Source organism: Poecilia reticulata, chromosome 12 (assembly GCF_904066995.2).
Source record: "Poecilia reticulata chromosome 12, P_reticulata-male-v2, whole genome shotgun sequence".
Taxonomy (NCBI): domain Eukaryota; kingdom Metazoa; phylum Chordata; class Actinopteri; order Cyprinodontiformes; family Poeciliidae; genus Poecilia; species Poecilia reticulata.
The window spans coordinates 22,135,536-22,157,491 of NC_088841.1; the positions used below are offsets into that span (position 1 = coordinate 22,135,536).

The 21,956-nt window shown below is 39.2% G+C and overlaps 1 protein-coding gene across 1 annotated transcript in view; it reads left to right on the top strand.

Moving 5' to 3' along the window:
• Positions 1-21,956, top strand: part of LOC103474005 (putative flavin-containing monoamine oxidase A) — a 66,739-nt gene that overhangs the window by 37,244 nt on the left and 7,539 nt on the right. Inside the window, exons 9-11 of the mRNA XM_081613514.1 lie at positions 3,818-3,976; positions 9,647-9,733; positions 16,921-17,021. Coding sequence (XP_081469640.1) covers positions 3,818-3,976; positions 9,647-9,733; positions 16,921-17,021 — 347 coding nt within the window. The remainder of the gene's footprint in view (positions 1-3,817; positions 3,977-9,646; positions 9,734-16,920; positions 17,022-21,956) is intronic.

A 21,956-nucleotide genomic window follows, 5' to 3' on the forward strand; every position in this document is an offset into this window, starting at 1 on the left:
TGATGTTTCCTGCTTGCAGGTCCAAATGTTGCATGGTTTGACCTTGAGATTGGAAAATCAGGGCACAGCTGGTCTTGGTGCTCACTGGAAGCTGTTGCCAAAAAGCTGTTGAAGAAAAGGTTGTAATGTCCTGAAAAACAATTTTGGTGCAGCAGAAGCTCTCACTTTGAAGTTCTTGGTGACCCAAAATCTTGTCCTTTAAGTCCAGGACTCTGCATGCGAGGTTATTCTGATGCAAAGCAAAGAAAACGGCAAATAAAATGAGCAGATCAGTCTCTTAATTTGAAGAATAGTGATGTAAACTGTATTTTTTACAGCTTCACTTGTACTGATGATGGCCTAACCTCATTTTAATATTGTTCTGTCAATGTTTGCAATGGAAAAATTCATTAAAAAACAAGTTTCCGCTGTCAAATGAGTGTAGAATTGATCCGACTGCACAGTAATCTGAAAACAATAAAAATTGTCACAGTAAGAAGTTTGTGTTGAACAGCTGAACTTGTGCGAACACAGGCCCGCGTTTTCATGTCTGGCGAAAGTACAGATGTTTATATAACCCTAACCGGAATGAAAAAAGGCCTAAATAATGTAATGTGATGTAAGCGTTATTTGGTGCAGATTCAAAACAGTTTGTCCTGCCCAAAAGCCTCTGTTGTTGCTACATTTAAGGCTCCTATCATTACATGAGGTCGCCGGCAGGCTACAAATAGCATATGCAAAGGGAGCCAAACTCTTATTTTTTTATGAGAACATTTGCACAACATTTGCTGGTTGTGCTGAAGGATGTAGCCATGATCCTTCCAGACAAACATGGTGACTAATTAAGCTGACAGGTTGACACCATCCCACCCCCAAACAGCTCAGAGGGCTGTCACTCATCTGGATCAGCCTCGTCAGTCGTCTTATTCGGCCCCTCTGCCTTTTGGTAGATCAGTCCTCGTGTCATTTCAGCTCACTTCTGCCGGGTTCCTCCCATCACATCTACCCTGAAGTAGCATTGCCCCCACCTGTGGAATATGGTACCAAAGTCTGTTTTTTTTCACTTTCTGCAGACATGGCAAAAGACGAACAACTTTTTTGCTTTGGATAGAATAAAACAAACTCGAGGTCTGTGGGCCAAATCCGGTCTGCCGTAGCTTTTTATGTGGCCCTCTAGATTCTAAACACTAAATGTGCTTAAGTATTATGTTTTCAATTAAATTAATGCATTTCTTATCTGCTTACTGTCAAATTATATCAATCAGACCCTCCTGTTTCTTGAAAATTATTATGGAAAATCACGCAAAATCGACAAATTTCTGTACTTTTTTGCACCGATACGTAGTTTATTGCAGATTTTTCTCAAAAATTGACAAAAACTTTACTTGTAATTACCTCAGCCTTAATTGATGTCAAATTATAGTTTATGATCTATATACAGCGAGTAATAAAAAGTCACATTTACCGTCATAAATAAGTGCAAATTTTACCAAATTAGTACCACAAACACTGGTTGTTATTGCAAAAAAAATCACAAAAAGTATCACAAAATCCTGGAGGGACTTAAAAGATTGTTCAGTAATGATTTAATTTTAAGAATTTGAAAATGTGAACAGGTTTTATCAATGCATTCTGGCACGACTGGCCCTTTAAGAGCCTTTATGTCAAACGACAATGAGTTTGGCACCCCTGGAGTAAAACATGAATAGGAAAATGTAAAGGATTAAAAAGATTTTTAAAAATGTTGCATTGCACATACAAATCAAATCTGGTTTATTTATTTGTTCATTGTTTTTGAACATTATGTAAGCAGCCAGGATGCCCCTGTCGGCTCTCCATAAACATCTGTATTCTTTGCTCATCTTTTTCGAGCTTCCAGGAAAATAACTCTCGATTTCTTGTGTGCGGTTTCATATTAATATTGAGAATAAATCTGTTCCAGCTGCCAATTTCCCATCTGCAACCAAAAATAAACACCTTCTTGTCATGCATGTCTTACTTCAGCGTGACATTGCCTGACTCAAATCAACGCCTGTGAATTCAGAGTTTGATTCATTTGTTCAGAAAACAAAACGGGGATCCTAATAAAGATGTTTACAAGTCACTCACTGGAATGAAACATGAAACTGTTATGATGCTGTTTATTGCAATGTATGAAAAAAAGAAAACACACAGTCATAAGGAGCGTTCACTGTTGGGTTTAGTTTTATTGCAGCTAGAGACGCCTGGCAAAACAGTTTTTACATTTTCTTATATTAAAACCCCAAATTGTTTTTTATAGGAACATTATGTGACGTAACAACACATATTATTCAAAGCTTTAAAAAATTTTGCAGAGCTCCGTTCAGTCCAGCGTTTGATGGCAGAACTATATCAAGACATGGCTGTCCGCCTTAACCCACATGCTTACACCTCTTTAAAATTAATCAGCCAAGAAGCTGCGAGAAGGACTTTGGTAAGCTGCAGAGATCCACAGCTTAGGGGGGAGAGTATTGGACAGCTAAAAGTCAAACACTCTAGGAATAAAACTCTGGAGTCGACACAAACATATGGAAGAAGATTCTCTGGTCAGATGAGATCAAAATCAAAAAGTTTTGGCTTTCATGCAAAATACCGTTTGGATCAGAAGATGAATTCTGCATAAGGCAGAAAGCTGGTTTACCATGGAGTTAGAAACAGGATAGTTCTGGGAGAAAAACTGAGCCTGCACAAGAGTGGAGACTGGGCCAGTGTGTGATAGAGTGGCCTAGTCAAAGTCCAGACCCAAATCCAGTGGGAATCTTTAGCAAAACTTAAAAATTGCTGCTCACAGATTCTTTCCATGCTCTGTCTGATAGACCTTGAGGTATTTTTCAAAGAACTGGAGGTGAAGACTTGCCTCTAAATACGTGCAGGTTCATGTGCATGCCACACTTTTCAGATATTCTTCACAGAAAACTAGAGTGAAAAAGTTTGTGCTTGTGGCAGAATTCCTTAGTTTGCACAAGTATAACATTAAAAAAATACAGATCTATGCTTCTTAATCTATGCTTCTTAACTTTGGAGAGAAATAATTTATAAATATGTTAGATTTATAATGTGAATATCTGGTGGCCCCTGGGTTATATTTGTAACGTTAAATCATCATCTGAACCAAAATGTTTTAGTCAAACAAGGAAGTCAAGTGAAAATTTATGTCTGACCCTTTTATGTTCGTCTCAGGTCCAGCAGGTGAACTTCCTTAACCCTCAACAAACTGCAGAGCAAAAGCACCCAACGAGCAGTTAGCATTTGTAAAATTAAACACAGCTGAAATGTGCAACATTAATAACAGTTACAAGCGTATACAAAACCCTGCTACATGTATGTCACGTTTACAACAACCTCTGCTGACCACAGTGCTTCACATCATCAACCGAATATAAAATTGGTTTCAAAGATTGGTTTTAATTGGTTTAAAAAACTAAAATCAAATCAGTCAAGTACTAATATCTTCCCTTTTTCTTTTTTAACTGGTGTTCAAGGCCCGTCTGGACGTAAACTGACCTACTGACTGAGAGGAATGAGTGTATAAAATAAACCACTACTGTATATACCGCAAGAAATGATGCAATCTAGAAAGAATTAGCAGAAAAATTAGTCATCAAAATGTGGCCCCCGCGCTGTCAGCTTAAAACAATTCTGCCTCTGAGCGGATCCACTTCATGCTCCCCTGCTGAAAATCAAAGAAACTCTTCTTTTCATTATCTTTGTTCTCAAAATTGGATGCCCATTTAGCATCTCATTCGGGATTTTCACTGTTGACTTGAATTTATCGTCAAACCGCTGATGGAGCCGGAACGTCTCTGTCTTCCTGCAGGCCTTCTGGAAGGAGAAGGGTTTCTCCGGAGAAATCGTGGCAGGATCTTCCACCGACTGTCCGTTCTGTGTCACCTTTGACGCCACCAGCCCGCGTGGGAACCCGGCCCTGGTGGGCTTCATTTCCGGCCGGGAGGCGACTCTTTGGAGCGCCAGAGAGGTAAAGTCAATAGGGGCTGAGGCCGGTCTAATCAGATTATTACGAACCTGTGTTTATCTTAGCAGAGCTCTCATGCTGCGTGCAGCAGCCGCTGCTGAGGCGTGTTTGATATTTGATTTGAATTCAGCATGATCTCATGTGAAGTCGTGGAGCATGCCAATGGTGAAATGAGGAAAGCGAGATGTATTCATAGCGGGTATAAAAGGCTCAAATATCGGTCACGAAAACTAAAATGTTTTCAAACATTTATTTATTCCCCATTTTCTCTAAAAATAACAGGCTACATTAGCATTACAGAGAGGTTCATTCGATTTCGACTGCATGTTGAGGGTTGGTGCAGATTTCCATTGTGTGTGGAGACAAAGGCAGAGTATTGTGTCTTGTCATAATAACAATATTACTTGAGTGCAGCATTAAGAAAATTGCATCCAGGAATGAGGCGGATGGAGGGGCGGATGCTGCTGCCAGCTCACAATGGCTATTACTTCATAAAATATAGCAGATAAAAGCATTTTTAAGTGGCCCAAAACAAAACCCAGTGTGAGGGACATTTATGTCTAAGTGCCCTGTGCAACGGACATCTGGCACTTTTAGTTTATTAGGTGTTAATTGGCTGGAAAATGAAGATGTGGCTTTATGTTTGCTCTGGATGTGAGGTGAAGGAAAAGATTTTATTAAGATTACTCCAGGAAAAATATAATTAGTGGACATTGTGCTGCCAGTACCTTTGAGTAGTTTTTCTGATTAGCGAGGTTTCTTTCCTAGACAAAGTAAATGACAACTCTATAAAAAGAAAGTACACCTGACTCCATGTTTTTGTGTGTAGCTGTGTTTCTTTCCAGTGTGAAGCCAACAAGTCTCTGTTGTTACCAACTCAGTGTTCTTGTTCAACCAGGTCTCCTTTTTGGGATGAAGCCTTTCTCAGAGCTTTTGGTGGTTTTAGTTTTGTATTTTTCTTTTCAGCAGAAAGTACACTTGGCTCAGTGCTTTTGTTTTTTAACTGAATCTCTTTTCTCTTTACTTTCAAGCACTTTTTATTTTTGTCCAGCTCAGTTTTTCTGATTAGCCAGGTTTTTTCCCTATTATTATGAAAATCAATAAATGACAAAGCTATTGTTGACATTACCTTTTTTGCAGTGCTAAAATAGCATAGAAAGTCCAACATGTTTTTGTGTTTAGTTATGTCTTTTTTCTGCATGAAGCCAATAATGTAGCTATTCTCTGTTGCTAGCGGGTCAGTTGCTCTTGTTTAACGTCTCCTCCAGTGATTAAACCTTTGTTGTTAACTCTTGTACTTTGGTTTTAAAAAGTACACTTAGCTCAGTGCTTTTCTTTTTCAGCTGCGTCTCTTTCCTAAAAGACTGCTCCTGTATTTAGCTATCTCTCTTTCACAGAAAATGTCTTTGACATAACTGTCATCATCTAAATCAACTTGTTGTGAGCTCCTGGCTCAGCCTATTTGTGTTTAGTCCCGTCTCTTTTCTAAATTAAGGGTGCATTCACACCAGCCCTGTTTAGTCTGCTTTAATCCGATTCTAGTTCGTTTGCCTAGAAAGTCTGGTTCATTTAGGGAGGTGTGAATGCGTAATCAAACTTCAGAGTTTTGTGGACCAAAAAATCTAACTCTGGTTTGGGGAAAAAGAAGACAGTTTGTAAAGAAACCAGTTGCGCTCGGGGTTTCCTTCTGAGGTTTTGTGTCATTTCCTTCAGTGGTTGTTGATGCAGCGCCCCCACAGGTGAGGAGGTGAACAGGTTTTTCAAAAGGTTTGGTTGGTTTGACGCAGTGCAGTGTGAAAGCGAACTGCACCAGCTGAAAATGTAACAAATGCTGCAATTTCTGTCCCCAATTGAACCAAGTCTGCCGAACTATCATTTGTGAAAACACTGCAAGTCACTGTTGGAGCTGCTGCTGCCAGTGACCTTTTGTACTTTTTTTTTTTTTTTTATCTCCAGATGAAAATGTTCCTTCTTCACAAAAAACATATTTCATAAGAATGGATCTATTCTGCTTAATTTTTGGGGGTGTAAATACAATCTTAATATTTTCAAACAGCTGTTAGTGTTTAAAATCTTCACCAGGAACCTTTTTTGCACTCATAGCCAACAAGAATATAATTCCTTTGCCTTCCTTTCCATTTTCTGGTACTTTTTTTTTTTTTTTGTAACTCGGGGAGAAAAAAAAGACAAAACCCAACATTGTGTCTGGTGTTGTTTTGCAATTTAGGTCGTTTTCCTGCCTTGCTTTAAAGCTCTGCAGCTGTAGTAGCTGTCACCCTGCAGAGACGAGCAGCAAAAGGTTCTTAATAATTAACCTCCACTTGCCGCTCTGCTTCTGAACACAGAGAAAATGTGGTAGCGTGTGATGCAAGCGGGCATAAGGGTTACAATTATGCACAGTATGCGCTGTTTAAATAAGATGCAGTTGTTGATAAGATATGCCATTTTTCATTTGGACCCTTATGCCCTACATTAATTCCCACGGCAGGAGTTTTAGATTGCTGGATGCTGGCTTTCCCTGGTGGAATTATAGTGACAGAGACCTTATTTATGACTAGTTTTAACTAACTTTAAATCTATCCCAGAGAGGAACCTGGAGTACGAAGAGAGACTTCAAACCAAGATTTGAACCTAGAACGGCTTTAGGAGTAAATATTTAAATGTATAACCCAACGTTTATTCCAAATATGAGACGATTTGTTGTAAAAATGAGTGGCCAGTTTCTGGAAAATGATTTTTAACGCGAGTTTAACCTCATAAACAGAATCATGTTGTTTTGGATGCATGTATTTCTGAAACCACTTCTTCTCCCAAAAACCTGAAAGCTACTTCAGTTCTTATAGTAAATACTATGGAAATATGTTTGACTTTTTCCAATATTATAATTGTGTAGATGTATTAAATCTGGTACAAAAAGGTGAGAACAGAATTCAATCACCTTTAAAAAATGTTTAAAACACAATTTTCCGGCCATCATTTCCTGGAGCAGTGACGGCCAGAGAAAATGGCCATTATTTTTCTTTAAATTGCATAAGGTTAAAACCACTATAATTATTTTAAAACTGACAGGACGTGGTGGCCAGAGGGTCATTTGTTCTTAAATTGTTTAATTGTAAGTTAAAAAAATAAATCCTGTCCATTGCTATTCTGGTATTTAGCAGCTAAATATAATCCAGTTAATCCTAACTGATGTTTGTTCAGATTTAATTTCAAACGATAAGGGGAAAAATAATTCATGTATTTTCGTTTTAGATGTATACACCAGGTATCTGGCCTCAGCTGTAAATTGGTAGAGTTGTGCCCTGAAGAGCTGGAGTTAAGTGGTTGCCATGGAGACATAGTGACTGTCTAGATGCCTCGTTTTGCTTTCTCTGGTGATTATTTAACCTCTGCCAGGAAAACCCGGAGTCCTCTTCCAGCAGCTGTTTAAACTTTTCAATTATTGCTCTGAATGTCAACGTGGGAAAGAATCAATCAGAATATGATGAGCATGACATATTTAGCATATTTTCACATTGTAATTTGACATTGTGCAAAAAACTGATTTGGTTTTTATGGTGTTCTAAAGCTGGGGTGTTAAAAATGTGGGTTGGGGGCCATTTGTGGTCCTTCGACTGAGTTTGTGTGGCCCCCTAAAGCAGAAGGAGAATAAGAAACTTGTCCTATACGAGTTGACTTATTTTTAAATCTGGATAAAATTATCACCATCATCATTTTTTAAAAATAAAGTGAACCCAACTTCTGCTCTTATATCTGAGGATAAATTTGTTATACTGAGCCCAAAAGAATTTCAAAATAAGACGCCCATTTTATGTTTTAGGTCTTCAAAATCCAAAACCAAAGGAACCAAAAAACTTTGACTATTTTATTTGTTTGATTTGAGTTTTTGTTCCCTTTGTTTGGTCCATGTGACATATATTTTTACGAGTAAGCTATGTTTTAGTTTTGCTTTTTATGCGGTGAAAATGTTCTATTTATGTTTTGAGCATGTAAGCCCACGCTTTAGTCCTTCTTTCATCGTCTGTAAGCTTTGCTCGCTTAACGAGGCGTGAGGTGACCTGCGTTTAACAAAACAAGAGCCAATCAGGTTCATTTTAAATCAGTGTGTCTTTACCACTTTGCACGGCGGCGTTATGTAACCCTCTTTCCTTTTCTCATGTTTCAACAAGGATTTCAATAAACATTTCTAATTTAAAACGGTGGATGAACATCTGATGCTCCCCCACCTGCGTTTACTTCTGCTCTAAACTCTTGCAGCTTTGTTTTTGTTTTTCTCAGAAAGCGTAGAGGGCATCCTAATTTTCTCCTTTTCTTTGGGATAAATTAATAGGTCATAAGCAGGGAGACGGCGGAGACAAAGAGACGCAGTAGACAGATAAGACGAGTCAGGAACTGTGTGTACGTTGTCTTATCTCTATTCCTTTTGTCAGCTTGTCTGTTTTTCCATCCCAGCTCTTCCAATTTGCTCATCCTTTCTGCAGTTTTTCTGCATCTCACTGTGTTGTTTATATCTATTTCCTTTGAGTTTCATTTTTCTCCTTTGCTGTGTTTTGCTTACATTGTTTTGCTGAATGGTTCAAATGCTTTTCCTCTCCACTTTCTCGTTTTCTTTCTCTCTTTTTTTTTACCCGTCTGAAATTTGTCTGAGTTATTTCCAGCTCTGTTATTACCATTTTTTCACATTTTCTCTCTCATGTCTCGCCTGAAATTTGTTTGCAACCTAATTTCTGATGGAACGCTAAGATGATACATGAAATATTCGGGCAAGTTTACAGATTTCATGCAGCTGCAGCTGGACCTCTACTAATAAAAGCACCACAATTATCACATATTGTCTCATTACTACTGCAAACTTTAATTAATTAAATGGGATTTTAAGTGTTTTACTAATACAATTATACACAATTATATTTTGTTTTTATTCAGACTCCTTGGCTTTAAAATTAACACTGCACAACATCTGTTTAATTAAAATGCTGGATAAAGATTAAATCAATAGCCCAGTTAAAGTTGAAGTTAGCTGGGAAAGAATAACAGTTTTTAACAAATGCTTTCCATCCACTTTGACTGAGATATGAGGCAAAAAAATTCACTCCAGATCCAAAAATCCTGGCTACAAGTTTTTATTCCTGCATCACAGACCAACAGAGTACATTCAAATATAGATGACTTAGTAAAATAGTAAAATCTAAACCTGTTTTATTTATAAGGGCTTTAAAACTGTTTCAGCTGCCGCTCCTTCAGACTAGCGGCAGCTGAAACGAAGTGCTTCAAGCTGCAAACATACATTGTAAAGAGCAAATTCATATTGAAAACATCATTTAGAAACAAAAAAAATCAATTGTAAACAAATCAAATGAATTCAGTGTGCTCAAAAATGCCAATTAGTGAACAGTTGTCCATCTAAGGCAGCAGCAGCAGGAAGCCTTACATTTCAGCTTTGAATCCTCGTCCCCGCTGCACTGCATTTCCCTCCATCCTCTCCTTTATTCCTCCACACTCTTACATTCCTCCTGGTTTCATGCTCAATGTTGTGGCTGCTCACAAAATAAAAACCCTCTTTGAGCTGGGAAAAACACGGACGTGCATTATTATTTCAGCAGCATGCCGCTCTGCTTTTAAATGCTAAGCGCTGCTGGTACAACGCTGAGCCCGGATTTTCTCTGTTTGCAGGCTGGAGAAAGAAGAGCAGCTGTGCTTTCTAGTCTGGTGAAGTATCTCGGTCCTGAGGCTGCATCGTGCATTCACTATGAGGAGAAAGTAAGTACTTCACTGCTCAACGTGTTTGTTGTTTGGTATAAACCCAACGCTTTTGCTCTGAAATCAAACACTGATACATAAAAAAGATACATTTGATGTCTTATTTAGTACAATTCAGTTCCTCAAGTGTCCATGATGACTCTGCACAGCAGTATTTAAGGTACATCTTTCTTTGCTTCTGCTACGTTTGCTTTTTTGCATTATAATCCTCTATAATTGGCATATATATATATACCTGTGTTTAATTGTCCTGACTATCGATGTGCTGAGAAAAATGCAGCATGATAATAAAATAAATGTCTGATCAGCTAGATTTGTTAAAAGAAAATTAAAAATATGCATTTTGATGCCACCTTCACGCACCTCTGTGTTGTTTTGTTTTTTAATAACACCAGTAACTAGGTTATCTTCAGTTTTTATAAAAATGTATTCATCAAGATAAAATATACAGTGGGGCAAAAAAGTATTTAGTCAGCCACCAATTGTGCAAGTTCTCCCACTTAAAAAGATGATAGAGGCCTGTAATTTTCATCATAGATGTACCTCAACTATGAGAAACAAAAGGAGAAAAAAAAATCCAGAAAATCACATTTTCTGATTTTTAAAGAATTTATTTGCAAAATATGGTGGAAAATAAGTATTTGGTCAATAACAAAAGTTCATCTCAATACTTTGTTATATACCTTGTGGCAATGACAGAGATCAACGTTTTCTGTAAGTCTTCACAAGGTTTCACACACTGTTGTGGGTATGTTGGCCCATTCCTCCATGCAGATCTTCTCTAGAGCTGTGAGTTCTGGGCTGTCGCTGGACAACACGGACTTTCAACTCCCTCCACAGATTTTCTATGGGGTTGACATCTGGAGACTGGCTAGGCCACTCCAGGACTTGAAATGCTTCTTACAAGCCACTACTTCGTACCCGGGTGGTGTTTGGGATCATCGTTCTGCTGAAAGACCCAGCCACGTTTCACGTCAATGCCCTTGTTGATGGAAGAGGTTTTCACTCAAATGTGACGATACATGCCCCATTCATTCTTTCCTTTACACGGATTAGTTGTCCTGGTCTCTTGGCAGAAAAACAGCCCTAAAGCATGATGTTTCCACCCCCATGCTTCACAGTAGGCATGGTGTTCTTTGGATGCAACTCAGCATTCATTCTCCTCCAAACACGACGAGTAGAGTTTTGACCAAAAAGTTCTACTTTGGTTTCATCTGACCATATGATATTCTCCCAGTCATCTGCTGGATCATCCAAATGCTCTCTAGCAAACTTGAGACGGGCCTTGACATGTACTGGCTTAAGCAGGGGAACACGTCTGGCACTGCAGGTTTGAGTCCCTGGCGGCGTAGTGTGTTACTGATGGTAGCCTTTGTTACTTTGGTCCCAGCTCTCTGCAGGTCATTCACTAGGTTCCCCCGTGTGGTTCTGGATTTTTGCTCACCGTTCTTTACACCAAGCTGTTTACCTATTGCAGATTCAGTCTTCCCAGCTAGGTGCAGGTTTATCATTTTGTTTCGGGTGTCCTTTGACAGCTCTCTAGTTTTGGCCATAGTGGAGTTTAGAGTGTGACTGTTTGAGGTTGTGGACAGGTGTGTTTTATACTGATAACGAGTTCAAATAGGTGCCATTAATACAGGTAACAAGTGGAAGACAGAGGAGCCTCTTACAGAAGAAGTTACACGGCTGTGAGAGCCTGAAATCTTGCTTGTTTGTAGCTGACCAAATACTTATTTCCCACCATATATTGCCAATAAATTCTTTAAAAATCAGAAAATGTGATTTTCTGGATTTTTTTTTCTCCTTTTGTTTCTCATAGTTGAGGTACATCTATGATGAAAATTACAGGCCTCTCTCATCTTTTTAAGTGGGAGAACTTGCACAATTGGTGGCTGACTAAATACTTTTTTGCCCCACTGTATATATATATTTATACTGTATATCTGACTCCTTAAATTGGCCTCTGTCACTTTAAGAAGCTTTTCCGACACTCCTCTTTCATCTCGTCCTCTCAACAATGCTTCTCCATGCCGTCCATTGATGCAGTTTACAACTGTTTTCTTGGAGCGTTGCAGTTTGATAAGCTCAGTAGTTCCACCAGGTGTTTGCCGATTGCTGCTGCCGCTAGTCTGGAGGAGCGGAGTGGGGAGATGAAGCTACAAGGAGGAGCCTTGGGGAAATGGGTGGGGGTACTGTTGGTTGCCACGGGAGATTCAAGGATTTCTCAAACATGCTAGATGGAGTCAATGTAACAAAGTGTTTGAGGGAATAACAATACAACATAATACAATTCTCAAAAAAGTACATTTTGCGTAGATGTCCATAAACTTGCATGGATTTTTATACTGAAATGGCTTTTTCTGTAAATCTGAATTGTTCCCAGAATATTTGCCCATTCACTTATTTGTATTTTTTTCCAAAGATCATATGTAAGATTTGAAAGAAAACGCAGCTCCTGATGCGTGAATTTGCAAAGCAGCCACTTCAGGAATGCCTTTTATTCTCCTTTGCGTTGATGTACTGCACTGCTTAAAAACTGTGGCCACGAATGGCTTGGAGCACAATCCCTTCTTAAATCCTGGAGACAAGATTCCTCCACATTTCATTTCTCTGAGACGCTCCTAAGTGAGGTGGCGGCACGTAAAACCAGCCTCAACTACCAGCTGTAATTTACATGCAAAATCCCACTCCCGTCCAACAGGGTTATAAACCACTTTATTGATTTTATACACTATTATTAAAAAAAGGAATGCAGATGTGCTCTGAATTTCAATAGCTGCTGTAAACTCAGAGGAACTCTGGGTTTAAATGCATCAAAAAGCAGGAGGTCACTAACTTTAGCCATCCTGAAGGCAGGAGATGCTCTTTACATTTATGCATCAAATATAATGTCAAACTACGATAAACCTGTTTGAGATACAAACGTGATGCCACTGTAGTCTTTTAAGATTGAAAAAACTTTCTTCTGCCATAAATGCCACCCTTCTTCTGTCTTTTGGGGTTTTTTGACATGAACGTTAATATTTAACTCTCTATCTGAGGCCCTTAAATTCAGAGAAGAGGTCTGACAGTGGAATATTTTCTGGAACATCTTCTTCTGTGAAAATTGGCAGCTGTCAGATGTTTTCCATCTCCGTGGATAAAACTTTCTCGCTGAAGAGTGAAGGATTTCAGATCGCGCGTTTTATGGTTTCGCACATCTTAATTTTCCCGTCTGGCAAACGACACGTGAAATTTGATTGCAATATTTTCCAAGTTTCCAAGAAATGTATCTTTCAAGGTCGAACAAGATTTAAAATATATATATATTTTATTTGACCTTTATTTATACAGGTTTTCTCATTGAGATCCTGGTCCTGTTTTGACGAAACAAACATATTTCAAACTTTCTCGCTTGTTTCCTGCCCTTTTACTTCTACCTTCTAATACAGAGGAGCTCAGGCTACTTTAACATCATGTCTCCTACTTCACTTCTACTTCTGCTGCAGAACTTGAAAGCTCCTCTTATTGACCGACTCCTCCAGCCTGGGTGCAGGGCCGCCTGCAGGATACTATCTGAGGCTACACACATAACTATCATTGCCGCATCTCCAACATGCATGAGCCGCACAAACCGAACCCACTCAAATATGATGCAGGAACGTGATGCGGATGGCACAGAAACAGCAGATCTGATCCACACGACGCCTCATGCGCCCCGTACAATGAGACACACACACACATGCACACTTATGTAAATTACATGAAATAATAAAGGCAGAAAAGCAAAGCCTTTCCATGTGATCCATGGGAGGAAGAGGACAGGGGTTCCCAGGTTCTGGTGGTTTATCTGAGACTTCCAGAGGAGGAGGAGATGAAGCGACGATGTTTTCTTAATTTCCACTTTTTTTGACAAACGTTTTGACTGGATTTAACTGCTAACTCTCTCAGCTTAGCTTGACGCTGGAGAAGTGCGCGGCAGGCGTCACGGTCAGTCAGTGGAAAGGCTATGGGGTGTCCCGTCAGCTCTTCAGTTACCAAACGGAGAAAAAACAACCTTGCAAAAGGTTCAGGCAGGGTTCAGTCAACCCCCCTTACAAGTCTGCTTATTCATTTTTAGCTGGCTTCACTGCATCGTCACATTTAGCTTACAGAAAGAGCGCCAAGCCGCCAAATAAAATAAACTGACCAATAACATTCAGGTTTAGGACGGACATGTTTTATCTGCTGTTATCTGCACAACCTTCTTTTATTTTTGCAATTTTTCACTTCTTATCTGTTTTTATCCACATTTTTCTTCCTTTACATTCCCCAGTTAAACATGTTTTAATAACTGTACAGCATTATTTCTGTTATGTTAAAACTTTGCCCTAAATGTTATATATTTTACCTTTGAGTGAATATGCATGATTCCACTTACTTTTGACTGTATTCTGGTAAATCAAGTTTTTTTCTATGTCCCTTTTCGGTGGTCGTGTCTCTTTTTTCCCACCTCCCTCACTTTAAATCCTACTCTCTACTTTCTTCCTTTGCTTGTATCCTTTTTATTTTCTTTTTTTGTTTTTCTTTTACAAAGAAGAGGAAACATGTACTTTTCTATTCCAAAAATTTAATCGGGAATCTCCAAAAAGGGGATTCAGAAGGTGCATTAATCTGATTTAAAATGGTTCCCTTTAAATCCACGGAGGGCAGAAAGGAAAGAATATGAAACCAGCAACACAGCTACTCTACTGGAGAGGAAAATACCTGCTGGGAATATCAGTTTTGCCCTAATCATGTTGTGTCACACACAAACAGAACAGCTATTTAGCTGCATTACATGATGCATAGCGCACATTGATTAAATGTGAAGCAGTACATTAATCATGCCCGATGTATGGTTCCTGCTTTCCCTCCGCCGTGCCATCAAAAGCCGGTGGAAAAGCGCCTTGAGCAAACCCAAGGCAGCAACATTAAGGGAGATATCATGATTTTACTTCGCTGACAAAGAGACTCAGGGGCGACATCACTTTTAAGAACAATTACTTTGAGTAAAGCCAGAATAATGAATGAAGGCTGCTTAAGCGGCGGAAAGATTTCCCTCGATTTTCTTTATGGCCGCTAAATTGTTATCAGATTTCTTCCCCACCTTCTTTTAATTACTGTTATCCGAACGTCCCCGACGATAAACGTACAGACAAGAACGCCTTCGAGTTCAAAAGATCATTTTAATTTCTTCGCCGTGTCTCGCCGGGCTCTGAGCCGTTACGTTCCTCAGCTTTCCCATTAAGCGGGAAAACTGCAGGTTTATGTTGGCGAGTCAACTTGGACCCATCAAATATTCAGCAGGTGCAGCGGTTCTCCACCCGGGTTCTGCTCTTCTACTCCACACACATGCTTTTGAAAACCTTAAAAACGTCACCGCGGTTTTATACATTCCTCATCTCTCTCTTCCTCTCGCCGACTGAACGCATGTTGCACATACCGGCTCTACGTGGCCAATAAAAATGTCAATTCGTGTAACTTAACGACGCCATGAAGCGATAGCTTTTAAGCTATGCAGCAAAAACACTTTAAAAGCATCTAATTCAGTGCCTTCAACGCTGACAGTTTAATTTGTCTTATAATCACTCAGAGCAGTTAAGCTGCGGCTCACAATTGTAGAAATTGCCTCAGTTTGCAAAGCCACGCTGTGTTGCAGAAGAACTCCTCATTACATGTGATTTTTTACTCAACAGGGTTCGGCAAAGTATTTGAGTGCCTGGAAATGTTCAAGTTTTCCTCTTTTTAAATGTTTGTCTTTATTTTACGTGATGAAACCAACAAAAAGTTGTGAATAATTGTAAACTACAATTCTTTTAAAAGTCTGAAAAGTGATTGAGACTCCTCAACAAATCCTACCCAAATGATTTTCTAATTGGTAAACAAGATCCACTTGTGTGTGTTAAATCTCTAAATCCAGCTGTTCTGTGAATGTCTCAGGTGATCAAGGAGAACTTTAAAGCAGGTTGAGGCTATAAAACAATATCTAAATGCTTTGAACATCAAATGGTGAAAAAGGTGATAAAATCGTCCAAAAATATAAAAAGATGAAGATCAATTTCGCAGCAAATTTTTGTCATTTCTACTAATTCAAGCAAAATGCATGTTCTTTTCACAGAAAAGGAGACCTAGGATGTGAAATACTGCGTTCTCCTGCTCTCAGTTTAATATAGACATCAATTAAAGACCTGCCACATCATCCTGCAGCAGCGCCGCCTGTTTCCCCGGCTCCCTCTGACTCTTTATCACAGCGTTTCAAACCGTTGTCAGATTCAGGCCCATCTTTCTCCCCAGCGCTCATTTCTTCTGTCTTAGATTTCTCATCCCTCAGCTCTGTAATTTTGTCTGCCTTTCCAGCCTTCTCTCACATTTTTTTCTGTTTTCATTTCATGCTTTGCTCCCATACAGTCTGAAAGCGAGAAAAAGTACCACTTATATGTAGCCAAAATCAAAAATCAAAATCAGAAGTTTAATCAGCATAAATACAATCATTCCTCCTGATACTTCAAATAGAAGCCACTTATATCAGGTAGAAAACATGAATAAATATACATATTTACATGCATCTTCAACATAAAAGAAAGAAAATGGCATTAAATTAAGGAAGCTATATAAAACAAGCTGATATATCTTGCTGAAAATGTGCTTTTGAGTTAGTTTGTTTCATGTCAAGTTTAATAAGACATTTGCTCTAGAAACTGGATCAAATTACTTTGAAGAATTTGTGTTTTTGCAGCGATGAAGTTCCTGTTTAACAGTTTAACTTGTTTATACAAACTATAATGGCTCAGATTTCAGTCTTATCTTGGTTAATAGAGAAATATCATTTCCAAATTCAGGCTTTTGTAAGCAATTAGATTTTCCTACGAGCAAAACTAAAGTGTGTTTGAACAATTGGGCAACTTTAACTTATTATTTATGTCTTGTGTCTTCCGTTAATTATCTGTGTTGCCAGGAGAACACTAGTAGATTTGTCTAAACTCTCTAAAGTCTTTATAAAAATAAAAAAAACTCTCATAATCCTGCCAAACGAGGATGTCTTGGGGGGTGGGAGGACATCCTCCATTAAATCCGAATTTTAAGTAGTATATGCTAGTTTTTCAGGAGTCACTGTCATTTTTCCTTGTTTTTTTTCTGCTGCACCATTAAAATCTGAGTTATATCTTTAGCCCCGTTTTGTTTTGAAGGACTGGGCTAAGGAGGAGTTCAGCGGCGGCTGCCCCGTCAATGTCATGGCACCCGGTCTGCTAACGTTTTACCATCCGAGCCTGAGGAAGCCCTGTGGCAGGTAATCACCCCACTGATGACAAACACAATCACACCTCTGCTTCTCCAACTCCTCCAAATGTCTCCACTTCTTCTGCACTCTCACTCGGACAAACCATGGAGAAGAAGAAGAAGAAGAAATCCTAAATCTTCCAAGAAATTTTTTGGAGTTTATTATTTAATGAGATTCGCTCGTTGGCTGCTGACAGGTTGAGAGATAGTCAGTGTATTTCCTGGTTGTTTATTCTATTCTTATACCACAGAAACCATTTTAATGCCTCCTCAACTCAAACACACGTGACATGAAGAGTGCCTTGAATTATAGCGCGCTTGTCCAGATAAAAAAAAAAGAGGTCATCAGAAGGTTTATTCCTTGAAGAAAATGTCCCATAATCCATTTCTAATGGCCTGTTCAAGGATGCACAGGACTGAGTAAACGAGAGCGACTGGAAGGTAAGGGGGTTCGGATAATGCATTTCTATAATGACATCCAGTCTGCGGGGAGCAGGGGAGGCTCATTGCGTAACGTGACTGAAACAGCAGCGAGGGGATGGCGACCCCTCATTGGCATTCTGTCCCTGCGTGACAAATGAATCCCCAGAGACGTGCTACGACCTTGACCGCGTCCAGCACCAGGAAGATTCCTCATTTAATTGCTGGAGAAATGACGACATTAGCCTGTAGATGTGCGGTTTGATTTGAGATCCTTTGTATCTCATTAGGGGCTACATTACGCTTTCTGTAATAAGGCTAATAGACTCGGACGGTTTGTCGGACGGCTTGGCTCGGAGATGTTTACAGAGAATGAAAGCACCTGTGGGATCCCATAGTGATTCTCCTAATCCTTGATTCGCAGTAACCCTGAGTTTAGACCTGCGGTAATGATGTTTCTGTTTTTTTAAAAAGATAAATCTACATTCGCCAAGGTTTAGATTCACTTCGCTGCTTCTTAGAAAATACCGTCACACACAGAGCAGCTGGAACAAACATTTAGTTTTATGCTTACTAATACCAACCCTGAACAGGAATCATACATGGAGAACCCCATGTATGATAGCTTTTTTGTTTGGTTTGTATTTCGTTCTAGTTCGTGTAAAGCACTTTGAACTGCCTTGTTGCTGAAAATGTGCCACTTAAATAAAAATACCTTTACCTTCTTCAAGTGTAGCAACACTATCCTAAATATTAAGGTATATTTGGTGTTAAAATAGGAAGTATTAATGTTTTTTGAGGGTGGTTTTAGTTATTTGAGGGTGGCTCTGGTTAGGGAACTGAACATTTAGTTCTGCTTCCAAAACAATGTGGGGAATCACAGTTAATTGATGATTTAATAATTGAAGTGAATACTTTTATACAAACCCGGCTGGTTTGGATCTCTCAGGATAAATTGCATTCAAAATCTTTTCTTCTGTGTGTTTTTCTTTGATAAAATCAAGTGCAGCCTGTATTTGGAAATGAATTATTAGCTTGGATATGACATTTATAACGCATATGTAGACATTACACCCATTATTTTTACATGCATTTGTCCATATCATGATATGTCATCTTTTTAAACTTCCCAAAGCCTCTTACAGATCATTTCCAGTTATCTCTGCTTTAATATCAAAACACTATCTGCAGACTAAGATATTGTACCCAAGCTTAGAAATAAATGTCTTCACGATATCCTTCCTTTACAAGGTTACAGCTCTATGCTTCGAATACCAAGAACAAGAGCTCCGCTGGGCTCCAAAATATGGGCAGGCCTTTACAGTGCATCAAAAATGTAAGAGTCGAGGTCTCCCAAGTGAACTGCAAGCAAAATGAAACGCACTGAGCCAAGAGCTAAACAAAACTTATACATTGAACAGCCAACAGCTGCTAAATGTTGCACAAATCTTTTGCAGCTTCTGGAATGAAAATTATTCAGTTGTACAATTTTCATGAAACACTTTCAGCACATTCTCTTCATGCCAACACGTTTGCTCCAAAACAAATGTAAAAGCAATTAAACGGAGTAACGGTAATGATTTGTTTTCAGGCATGTGGAGAAGCAAAAATGGTGAAACGGCTTGAAAGAAAGTTCAATGCAGAGGAATTTACTAAGGCAATATTTTACCAAGTGAGTGGAAATGTTCAAATTTAATCATGAATTTACAGAATTATCTGAAAAAGAAGACAATTCCACTGCCAGTTTTTGACCTCAACTCTAAGCGAACTTGGATTATGCCACTAAAGAGTAAGCACACCTGTTTGGAAGTGGCCTAGTCAAATTCACGGCTTTCTGTAATATATTTTTCCACAACACTGTGACCATAACACAGATATGATAATATAAGATAATATAAACCAAATGATTAGCACATCATTATTTAGTCCAAAAGTCAAACATTTTCTCTTTAGCACTGAAGGAATTGTACTTAAGAAGGACACTAATGAACCTGGCACTGTTAATTAAGTAGTGTCCAGTTTATCTGCATTCTGGGCTCTAATGAACAAACCTAATTACATCCTTTTGGTCAGACAATTTCCTTAACTTTACAGCAGAAAGCAAGAGTCAAAAACTGCAGTTTTATTTAAAGAGCTCCAATGTTGGCCTAAATATGCTGTAATTTTTCTATTACTCAAAAAATTGCTGCTTGTGATGCATTAAAATTCATAATTACTTCATAAATGTACATCTTTTCCTATATTTTTCACCCATGGAGGTCGCCATTTTTAAACAAGCTGGATTGGTGACAAGTTTTGATCCATTCTGTACTGGAATCTACAGAGTAAACACAGGAAGGCTAACTTCACCTGACTTTGTGTATCATATTGTGTTTGACTGGTGTAATTTTAGACAATGCCACACTGTGTCACTGTTGGCTGTAATAAAAAAAAACAAAACAAAAAAACAGTGAGGTGAATCTGGATGCTTCTAACACAAAAAAAGAAGAGCACAGTCTGACAGAACATCGAAGCCGAACAACTTCCAAAGAACAAAGAACTGTGCTCTCAACATTTCTCTCCAGAAGAGTTTGAGTCATTTCTATGAGCAAAACTGACGAAGCCTCTAACAGGTGGTCGTTTACTTAATGAGCTAAAAACAAATGAAGTGCCAACAGTTTCTATCCACAAAGCGCCTAAACCCTGCTGCCGCTGGAGCGAAAAATCCTGGGAGAAACATCTGACAAACCACACCGGTAGCTCTTTAAATGGAGCTCTGCGCCGCCCCAACGAAGACTGGACCAGACACAGGGCTATAGAAGTACTTACACAGCTGGACCAGAGCACAACACAACTTCCGAAGGACCTACATTTTTTTTATTTCAACATTTCTCTGCAGAAGACGTTGAGTCATTTGTACGAGCAAATATGACAAAGGTTCCAACGGGTGATCTTTACCTTAGCAGCTAAATCCCACTGCCACCAGAGCGCTGGAAGCTCTTTGAATGCTAATGGATCTGTACACCAGTAATACAGGTACCACTACTGCTGCCCCAATGAAGACCGGACCAGACATAGAGCTACAGAAGTACTTACCGACCAGAAGTATGTGTCATTCATTGTTTTGTTTATGAAGCTGAAGGCAGCAGCAGCAGCAAACACCACCTCCTTTGGCCAACTCTGTCCACTTCCTGCGTTTGGTCCTCCTCATCTTTATGAGGAGGACCAAAGATTCCTACATTCCAACGGGAACGTAGGAATCTTGTGATTCCTACGTTCCCATTGATTTCAATGCGCTCCGGTTAATTTTGAAAAGGCTTAATGACTTTACTCATGCTGCTTTGGCTGGACGCCATTAGTCCAGTTGGACCATTAGGCATCATTTACCTACAATTCATTGCAGCATGAACAACATGGCGATGTTCGTGTGACAATATTTTTTTTTATTTATAATAATTAAGCCCCCTACAGTATTATTACTGTATTGTTTTTTCATCTAAAATAAATATTTCTCAAAGTCTGTTGTTACAACTAATTATATATATTCAGACTAAATACAGAATGAATGGATTTACTTTTCACAGCTGTGTGATGGACGATGTATATAATTCTGTCCCTGGGGGTCGTCAGGTAACCTGTGGAAGACTTTAACAAGCAGCACACTTGCAAACAAAGCTTCTTAACATTTCCCCCAAAGTTCAAGGTGTTCTGTTGATGAAGTCCCTTGTTGAGCCTATTAGGAAATAAAAATGCTTAGAAAAACATCCTCACTGCAACTTACTGACCATATGTTTACATGGCTACTCTCCGTTTTTATTCATCTTGATCCTGTTTTGTACTCCTGTAGCGTTTCTCTTACATCCAGCTGCACCGCCGCAGACGAGATGGCAAAGCTGTTTGCAGCAGAGACCGCAAACTCCCTGTTCAGAAAATATAAATTAATCATAGCCAGACGTTGTGGGGGTGGCTTTCGGACTACAGGTTAGTTTTGTGGTCTGGTGTCGGTCTGCACTCATGAGAATTAATTTGTCCCTTACCTTACCTCTTTCCTTTAAATAATAAATCAAATGAGTGTCCTCTTTTTTTATTCTGGCTACAGAGATGATGCATAAGCAAGAATAGAAGGCGTCCTCTTGAGAATTCGCAGCAAAAAAAATTCAGATTATACACAAACACACATTGCACAGCTGCTGTAGAGTTAGCTGCAACAGTTGCTCACATGGGAAGCTAACTTGTGCTCTGACTTAGACCAATCAAGTGTGAAGAGAGCCGGATTGGCTCCGACAGCTAGTTTTGGGAAAGGAGGTAAAATACGCTACAGAATGCATGCAAATGATCTGCATATGATGAAAACAGTCATCTGTGAGAAAACCAACAGAGGCGCGGCTGCCAGCGTGCTGATGGAGGCAGCATGTTCCTGCCCCAGGGCATGTGAACCACTCACCATCAGGGGGATAGATTTTCCTTTTCATCGTTTGCTGTGTTTTCGCAGGTGGAAGAAAATATTTGCACTGCGGTTATTAAGTCATCACCGCTACATTTCGAC